Source organism: Penaeus japonicus, unplaced genomic scaffold (assembly GCF_977035675.1).
Source record: "Penaeus japonicus unplaced genomic scaffold, GWHDUDI00000001_assembly GWHDUDI00000012, whole genome shotgun sequence".
In the NCBI taxonomy this organism is placed as follows: Eukaryota; Metazoa; Arthropoda; class Malacostraca; order Decapoda; family Penaeidae; genus Penaeus; species Penaeus japonicus.
The window spans coordinates 32,576,104-32,586,103 of NW_028234414.1; the positions used below are offsets into that span (position 1 = coordinate 32,576,104).

The 10,000-nt window shown below is 36.2% G+C and overlaps 2 protein-coding genes across 9 annotated transcripts in view; one reads left to right on the plus strand and one right to left on the minus strand.

The window, feature by feature from the left end:
- The window catches only part of LOC122266441 (betaine--homocysteine S-methyltransferase 1), a 12,342-nt gene extending 9,866 nt beyond the window's left edge, over nt 1-2,476 (plus strand). The window contains exons 5-8 of the mRNA XM_086542683.1: nt 316-475; nt 1,009-1,179; nt 1,407-1,635; nt 1,875-2,476. Coding sequence (XP_086398809.1) covers nt 316-475; nt 1,009-1,179; nt 1,407-1,635; nt 1,875-1,950 — 636 coding nt within the window. The 3' untranslated portion in view covers nt 1,951-2,476. The remainder of the gene's footprint in view (nt 1-315; nt 476-1,008; nt 1,180-1,406; nt 1,636-1,874) is intronic.
- Nucleotides 2,477-3,912: 1,436 nt separating this feature from the next.
- Nucleotides 3,913-10,000, minus strand: part of LOC122266440 (type-1 angiotensin II receptor-associated protein) — a 23,320-nt gene continuing 17,232 nt past the window's right edge. For 4 of the 8 annotated variants that reach the window (XM_043036204.2, XM_043036205.2, XM_043036202.2 and 1 more), the window contains 2 exons: nt 7,571-7,720; nt 3,913-7,395 (listed from right to left, as the gene is read on the minus strand). In XM_043036204.2, the coding sequence (XP_042892138.1) occupies nt 7,274-7,395; nt 7,571-7,720 (272 nt within the window). In that variant the 3' untranslated portion in view covers nt 3,913-7,273. The remainder of the gene's footprint in view (nt 7,396-7,570; nt 7,721-10,000) is intronic. The other 4 variants (XM_086542684.1, XM_086542685.1, XM_043036203.2 and 1 more) reach the window with 1 other exon arrangement.

Below are 10,000 nucleotides of genomic sequence, written 5' to 3' on the forward strand. Positions count from 1 at the left end.
GTGTGATTTTAGGTGTAAGTGCATGAAATGTATGGAAACAGGGTTGATGCTGAGCACTGTCAGCATATATATGCACACACACACACACACACACACACACACACACACACACACACACACACACACACACACACACACACACACACACACACATATATATATATAAACTATATATATATATATATGAACAAGAAAACCGAACTCACTACATCACATCATGAGCACACAAACACACACATATATATATATATATATATGCCGCGTGAATTTGATATCTTATTGGATTTTTGTTTCTTTTTTTTCACGATGGCCCAGTATTACAATTACGTCGAGGAAATCGAATGGGCGATCGAGGAGGCGAGGAAGAGCGGGCTGGCCGTGGCGGCGTCCATGTGCATCGGCAGGGAGGGCGACCTGGCCGACGTCCCTCCGGGGGAGTGCGCCGTCAGGATGGCCCGCGCAGGCGCAGACGTCGGTCGGTCTCTTTTATTGGCTTTTATAAGGGACTGATTTGCCTCTTTCCCTTTTATCATCAAATTTTGTTGGATAATCTAATACAAAGGCCCTTAGGGGAAAAAGAGGGTTTGAACAGTCAGAAATGTCAAAATAATCAAATATGTTTTACTCAGTTGTTGGGGACACATCAGTTTCAGAACTAATCGTCTGGTATATTTACATTCCTCGATTTGTTTTACCAAGTTAATGGGTCTCACATCTTGCCGATTCCTCAAAACTCAAATGCTAAACTAAAATAACCAAAATTAGAGATGGTTATCCCGTATTCAATTAATTCCAGTGAAATTCTCGTATAATTATCCCAAAACAAAAGTGAAAATTCAAAGTGTATGTGTGACGGGGTGTTGAGAAGAAATATTTGAAATTGTAGAAATAATCCGCGTGTCGATAGTAAATGAATCTTCTTTTTTTGAGGCCCCCTCCTCAATATATGATTCAAGACACACCGTTGCAGAGATTGCAACTATATTCATGAAGTCCTCTCTCTCTTAGTTGGCGTGAACTGCCTGTTCGACCCTGTGATGACCCTCGATACCATCAGGCTCATGAAGGAGGCCCTCGACGCCGAAGGTCTCCGCCCCTTCCTCATGACGCAGCCCAACGGCTTCTTCTCTACGGGCATGGACAGATACGGGTACCTCAGCTGCCCAGAATATCCACTTGGTGCGTGATGCCTTTCTTTGGAAATGCGTAGCAGAAAGATGAGTATTCTGTCTATATCCGGATATCAGGGACTATGCAGAATTGTTTCATCAACTTCAGAGCTAAAATTACGCTCTGGTTGTAAGTGTTTTGACGTTAAAGGGAGTCTGCCCAACTGTCAATTTACAGTTAAATATTGTCCTCCAATGGAAGGGTTTTGACTCTAAACGAAGCCTTCTAACCTGCAGCTTTAGAATCGCGTACAGTCACGAGATTCGATGTACACAAGTACGCCCGTGCGGCCTACGAGCTAGGCGTGCGCTACATGGGTGGGTGCTGCGGCTTTGAACCCTACCACGTCCGTGCTATTAGCGAAGAACTGGCCAAGGAAAGGGGGAAGCTCCCGCCGTCGAGTGCTAAACACGAGCCTTGGGGGGCAGGCATTTCTAATAGTTCATTTGAATTTATTAGCGCCAGGTGAGTGAGTGTCTTGTTAATAGGGAATATTTCAGTTTCCAAAGACCTCTAAGTTACTCTACATTATGAATGAATATGAATTTGGCACCAGGTGAGTGACAGTGCTCTTCTGGCATACGTCTTCTTATAAGTTGTTATTGCTATGTATAAACTAAATGAATATGAAGTATGTATTTTTACGCTTTTTTTTTAAACCTAAATTCACGTATCTACTATATCATTTTACTCTCTGTCACTAGAGCGAATCGGGAGCACTGGGAAAATCTGGTTCCTACCACGGGGCGACCTGGCCCTGCCTCGCATCACTTCAAGTAGTTTCTTGGAGTCACTCGAAGTCAGAGGCTCAGTTGTGTTATTTCTTTTCTTCTGTTCCCTTCTTTAGGAAAGGGAAATTCTTGTTAATATCATAATTACTTGATGCTGGGACTGACTGGATTTTAATTCATCAAAATGAATGTGATGTGATTGTGATGTTATATGTAGTGTAATTTCAAGCATTGTCATGAAAAAAAATGATGCCTCTTATCCTAACCCCAATTACAAATAAGTTAATTCCTTTATTGCAACATGTACAGTTGTATCATGTTGTGATAAACTGACTCAAACTCACTCTCATTCACACACACACACACACACACACACACACACACACACACACACACACACACACACACACACACACACACACACACACACACACACACACACACACACACACACACACACACACACACACACACACACACACACACACACACACACACACACACACACACACACACACACATATATATATACAGATGCCCAACAAGTATCTGTAAAAAGTGATGAAATACAGGTGATCGAGCCCCTAGATTTTAATAATTCATGTCAGTTATACATCACACATGCGAATTTCATTTGACCGGTTGGTTATTTATATATATATATATATATATATATATATATATATATATATATATATATATATATATATATGTATATATATATATATATGTATATATATATATATAAAAACTGGTGTCTGCTAATAGATCGTGTAGCTCAAAGGTCAAGTGCTTTGCAACCGCAGGGTCTCCACATTGCACCTAGCTGGTCCCTCCCATTGGTCACAGCTGAGTACTGATAACAGCTGATGTAGAAAATGAGGTAGAAAGGGACTGCTTACCTTATCCTAGCATCCAGCGTATTAGTAAGCATTTTCTACAGACATAGTCCACATGAAAATAGAACAAAATTTTGACTTTTGTCTTGCAACTCTACTGGTATGTTTCATACCCTGATCTTCACTACAGTGTCAGCTGACAGTGGTCTCTAAAACCATACTTGTCTAGGCTGCACTACCTAACAAACATAGCCTTTTTTAAAATCCAATATAAATATAAATCTGACCTAAAATGATTTTTATTCAATTGAATTGCTTCTATCTGACCTTCCATGAATTCCCATTCCATATCCAGTCAATGAATATCTACCGTCACCTTGAATGAACCTGAGATGACCTAATATCATCTCTAAGGTAGGTATTAGTTAGTTTAGGTTTGGGTTGAATAACATTTGTGTGATTCTATTTTGCTTTGAGCTTCTCTTGTTTACAGTGAGATATATTCTGAGAATACTGAGAGAATGAATACTAAGCAAAATAAGAAACATTTAATTAATCTTAAATTGCACACAAATTACAATAAGTAAAATATATCTGAGGATGGATGTCTTTTTCTATTGCATGGGGGGACACTTCAATCAAATAAAACCATATATTGTAAATATTATATAAATTGAATTTTTAAGATAAATTTATTACTACTAATTGATCAGTGCTGAAACTGTCCAAAAAAATCAATCATAGATTTTGCAATGATGTACGCAGTCTCAAAATAAAATTTACTTCAAGTTTTATTTTCAAATTTAATACTCCTTATATTTTCTTTTCATAATAGTAACATCGCAGAATGACAGAACTAGGCAATTACACATTATATCTACTTAGTATGTATGTATGATAGATTTGAACTTCAAGACACTATAAAAAACATTATTTTACTATAATATTATACTTTATTCTAGTAATTACAAACCAATGGCAAGAGACTGTGAAAGCATTTTGCACGATTTTTGTATGAATATTCTCATCACTAATAAAGACCTGCGGGAAAAGCGCTTGAATCAGTCGGATGATCCTAGGCAAGTGGGTACGGTACGTTCATCTGAACATGTTATTGTTTAAATATATTTTCTTTGGCCACAAAAAGAAGGTTGGGATACTCAAAGACCTGGTTAGATCAAATTTAGTATTTTTATATTGTGTTGCTTTAGATCATTTAATTAATCCTTCAGTTGCTTTTGTTGGGGTTACAGTTATGAAGCGGATTTGGTTACATCAAGGAACCTTGGTACTGGTGAGGTTTCTGCCCTTGGTAGATTACTTGTGCAGTCAATATTAGATCCATATTATTAGTAATGAAATAAAATTTAGATGTTAATGATATATACAAAAGCTACTCAATTGACAAGTTGAATATATTTTTATATATTTTTATCCTATCACAAATTTACAAAATATATATCAACAAAAGACTGATATAGAGTAAGATAAATTTCCTTAGTGTCAGGGCAAAGGAAAAATTAACCCATTGGTCGCGGTATTGAAAAAAGGTCTGTGCAGTAGGATGGCTATTTTACACATATGGCATGGTGCCATCCGCATCTATGACCGACTCTGCCTTTGCAGCAAATCATGCCATCCGCTGCTAATGGGTTAAGATTCACATTCCCTTCATCAAGTTCATTTAGAGGATGGGGATAATCATACATCTGGCTGATATAAAAGAAAGAAAGAAAAAAAAAAACATGATGATGATGATGATGATAATAAATAAATAGTCAAATTCTTAAAATCAGCATTTCAGGACACTTATACATGCAGTATAGCTTCTTTTGCAGCAACCACTGGCATATTTATTAAGATGAACAGCAACAAGGAAACATATTGATTAAAGGAAAAAAAAAATCTACACAATCACCATCCATTTAAGTACAAAACAAGAAATGCACCTGAACACATGCATGATTTTTTCTTAAGGTGGAATTATACAGAAAGAGTTTCTATTATAACTTCTCTCATATCTTCAAGTACACAGATACAAAAATTTAACTCTCTGCACAAAGAACTTTTTGGTATTTGTCGCATAATAATTAAACTTATTCAGTACGGAGAACACCGAGAACGTAGATGCTCTTTCTCTGGCATTGTTATGGATCAATTGCCATGTGTAGCACTGGCTGAAAATAATCTCTTACCAGCCTAGCAAGGCACAAGCAGAGCTGCTACGGTTATTAATAAGTCAATCGGTAACTATATGTTATATGGGTTTATGCACTCACTTCTACAAAACTCATACCTAACAAGTACAAAGAAATAAAAAATATATATATGTATATGTATATGTATATATATATATTCAAAAAATCCTTCTATGACCTATAAGACAATATATGTTACCATACAATAAAGTACCAAATGGAATGATAATTGCTTAAGAGTTATCTACAGAATTTTAACAAACTCTACAGCTACTATTGTTAAGTGCTTTAAATACAGGTATGAACATCCAAGACATATTTCTGGTATAATATATAAAGGTCTCTACAACTGTAAATATTTTTGCAATTCAAAAACAATACAAAGTGTGGGGCAAAATGCAAACATCATAATATATTTTCAAAATGATAATAAAAAAAAGAAAAAAGAATAAATAAAAAAAAAATGGCTTGACATATGAAAGCAGTTAAGAGTGATTTACCATAAAACCAAAAATAGTGCCATCAGTTCATTAACCTTAAAAGTTATAACAAAATAGATACACATTCTACACATTTTCTATAACTCCATTTATTAGTTGAAACACTTACGTACAAGCACAAGCACACTGCCACTCATACCCTCTCATCCACAAAGCAGATCCTTCGTCTGAAGAGCAAAAAAGAAAGAAAGAAAAGGAACAAAAATGGTAACTAAATGACAAAACTAATTTCCAGCTCCCTTATAATTCCAGTCATTTTTTTTAGTTTCCATCTTCAAACAAAGGTAGTAGACAAATGCTGTATTCATAACCTTGTGTACCAAAAGCTAGTCTAATTTTATTCCTGTTATGGTGAAATCATCTAAGCAAGCACTCAGTTACTGATTGTGCAGTTCAAAAAAAAGTTATCATCATCAGCAGTACACTATCTCTGCTTCATAAAAGAAATAAAGTAGTTTCAATGGATTCTTCCCGGGCACATACACAATCTCACTTTTACTAATCTGAACTTGACTTTATTTACTAATTCAACTGTTCACTATCCTGTATGAACCAAAGTAATGCCTATAAATAGAGAAAGGATCAAATGTTTATACTATTCAAGGTTACAGATCATCCAAACAGGTACATGGATACACATGTGCACACATATTCAAGTACACTAGTGCAAGCATGTATACAGAAGCAAACACATGAACATTAATGTATTTATACACATATGCATAAACATTAATACAACACTCACTCACTCACAAATGCATACAAACACATGTATATGTAAACACACACACACACACTCACTCATGTGTGTGTTTGTCTGCATATGCCAAAAATACTTAAATTTATTATCATAATTTTCTTATATATACTCTTAATAATATTACACTATTTTGTTATACAGATTTTCATTTTGAATTTTTGGACAGCATTCTAAAGTAAATTAGTATGTGATTTCATCATAAAAAATAAGAGCAGTTATCTCAATCTCATAAGCATGGAATATGATGTATGAGAAAGGATTCTAAATCAAGAATGAAATGCACAGAGAATATTTTCAATAACATTTAAAATTTTTGATGGAAAAAAGGGGGGTGGGATACAGACATATAAAGCAGGGTAAGAGGTCATGATATCATACCTGGCAAGCTCCCCTTACTTCAAAAACTTGACTCCTTTCAAAGTCACCTTTAAATATGAATGGTAGAGTAAGAATGAGTGGGAGGGCAAGAGGGTGGGACGGGGAAAAGGAGAGAGAGGAGAAGTGTACAGGGGACTGGAGGGAATTTAAGGAGAGAGAAAAGTGTATATTTGTATGCATGAACATATGCAGATGCATGAGTGCTATTATGTTTGTTTGTGCAAGTGTCTGCATGAATATCCGTGTTTAAGTGTATATGTGTATATGGACATTTGCATATGTTCTTAATAGTTCATATATGTTGATTTAAACTCTGGTTGAGAAAGACAATGTGCAGGATTAGGGAAATGGAATGTATAAATGAAAATGCTAAAAATAACCTAATACAAAGTAAATCTTTCATATAATACTCTAGTCTGATCACAATAAAAGAATTTCATATAACAGCATTTTCATAATCTGGATAATCTTTATTATCACGCTTATTATATCCAGTCTTCTTTCCATAATTCAGATAAACATCTCAAACAGCAAAAGTTACAAATAATAAGACTAGAATCTTTCCTTTGTTGCTCATGGCATGTACATACTGGCAGATGAGGCAGACATCAATTACAGTCACTTTAAGAAGTGGAAAAAAAACTTAAAGGATGAAGATCCTGACTGGATGTACACGTCCCGACTGCCATCTGGGTATTTAGGTGGTGAAGAGGTTTTCTGGTGGTGACCCGGGAGCTGCTGCATTCTGTGTATCAATCCCAGAGGGTGTCTGCTGTGGAGGCTGGTCAATGTCTTCATATGGGCTCCGTCGGCCACCTGCTAAAAGAAGGCATACTTAGTGGCAGGTTCACCTGAGCAATGGCATTGCAAGGGTGAAAAAGCTTACCAAAAGCCAACCCATAGGAGGCAGTAGGCTGACACCTAACTAACAGCTGTAATTTGAAACACTCGTATGTAATCATTACCCAAAGGATAATGGAAAATACAAACTCACCAAAGATGCTGTCAAATCCAGAGGGCAGTCCAAATGTCCCATACGATCCTGCTCGGTCCTGAAATATGCGGTACAGGAGATAGCTTGACAGAGGCCGCACAAGCAGGTTGATGATGGCCATGGCTGCACCAAAAGTCATGGAGCCTCCAGCTGTTAAAGAGAGGGTCTTTCATTAATATCTATCCTTTATCCCAATGTGTTCAGATACTAGGCACAGTAAATGATAACTGTATGAATGAAATCCATGTAAAGGACAACTAGCATAAAAGCAATCACCATTTTGCCCTCTAAGTGCTACTGTTTAGCTCCTGGCCGTGCTTGCCATAGCCCAAGTCACACTGATTGGTGTTGAAATTGATTAAAATAAGTCCAAAAGTCCATGCTTAATGGACACAGGTACAACTGTTGTTATGTTTTTTTCCTTGTAATGCAAGTAACAATTTGTATTCTATCTAGTGCAATACAAACATTATGAAACATTAACCCACTACAGATGGGATAGATTTGCTTACCCCAGGACGGGCACTAGTGCCACCTACACGGCACCCCAGATGGATTTATTTCAGAGCAAGGCAACTTCATGCAACATACTGCAACTCTTCCTACTCTCAGTCACTTATTATAAAACTAGAGCCCTTTTTGTGTTTGTAATTTTTTTGTGTTCTATTGTATTGTGTTCTATTTTATGTATTCATAGGACAGGCTCTATCAATGTTTCAATTGAATAATATTGCAGTATAGGGTACATATCAGCTCATTACTTTTTTTATAATCAATGTGATAGAGTTTTGCTGTTTTATGAGAGGTCAAAAAATGCTTTCATTTCACTATGAAGATAACTTGAAGAGGTAGGGAAGAGAAAGGAAACCTGTGCTTATGACTACAAGTGCTACAGCACAAGGCAGCCTTACTGGCACAGGGGCACACTGTAGACACTGGGGATGGCTTGAGTCACCTTTCTACTCTCATTCTGCCTGCACATTCTTCATTGCCTGAACTTTAAGGCAAGAGGTCAGCATCTTGCTTTGTGCCATCACTCTCAAGAGATAGTGCTTGGATAAGCCCCATTAGAGGCTCTTTCCTGCTGGTGCTAGGAGAAAGTGGTGTCATCTAGGTTTTGGATTATGGATTAAACCCATTTATGGCAATCATAGTAATTATGATTAGCAAATGCCATCATCACTCAATAAATAGTTATTACTCATAGTACAATAAAGATACACTCTACCCCAATGTCAAATATGGCATGATGTCCACTGTCATGTACATCACGATGGCCACCATCAGGCCAAAAACTCCTACATCACATATGTCATGACACGCCCTCTTGCAACGGGTTAAGCAAACTTGGATTAGAAAAGTGAAAAAATCCTTCTTCCTACCAGTACTCATCAAGAAATTTCATTAGCAACATTGTTATAATATCAATCAATCAATCAATCAATCCTTTTCAATCTAAAATAGTGAACAAAAGACTCAATGAGATACAGAGGAGAAGCAATGATGAATACTCAAATACAGTTTAAAGCAGCAACTGGTAAACATCATTTGGCTTCCTCATTGAACAAAATCAGCTCACTCTTGCATTAAAGTCATGAGACAGAATAAATAAACTGAAGTAAGTGGATGCTGTAAGAGACACTGATGACAAATCACTTTTTCAGATAAACAAATCAAGCTTCTAAAATCAAAGTATTTAAACAACACAAATTAAATGGATTTAAATATAAAAAAAGATGCTTATTTTAATGATTTCCCTTTTCACAAAAAAAAAAAAAAAAAAAAAAAAAAAAAAATTCCAACCATAATCTAAATTTTGAATATGTATAACTAAATGTTAATATACAAAAACATTACCAGTAAAGTTCAGTGATGTGATAATAGTATAGTAGCATAATGAAACATACACACACACACACACACACACACACACACGCACACGCACACGCACACGCACACGCACGCACGCACGCACGCACACACACACACACAAACAAACACACCCACAAACACACCCACATACACTCACACATATACATACATACATACATACATACATACATACACACACACGCGCACGCACGCACACACATATATATACTAGAAATATGAAATAAAATAAAACAGGAAATCTGATCTTTCCCTAAACCTGGATAATCTTGGAATATATACACTAGGCCTTATTATAAATCTTTCAAAGTCAAGAGTAAATGCTGGAAATTCAAATGATACTCAAACTAAAACCTATTCCAAATGCCATTTTCAGTTCAATGTTATCTGTACGTGCTTAACACGGACATCTCTTCACCCGATTCCCAACACCATGAAGGAATCTAAGATCCAAACATAAACCGTTTGTAAACTAACTAAACAAAAATATCTGCAAAATGTTTGTAAGCAATATTTGTGAACAAAGATTCCTGATCTGGA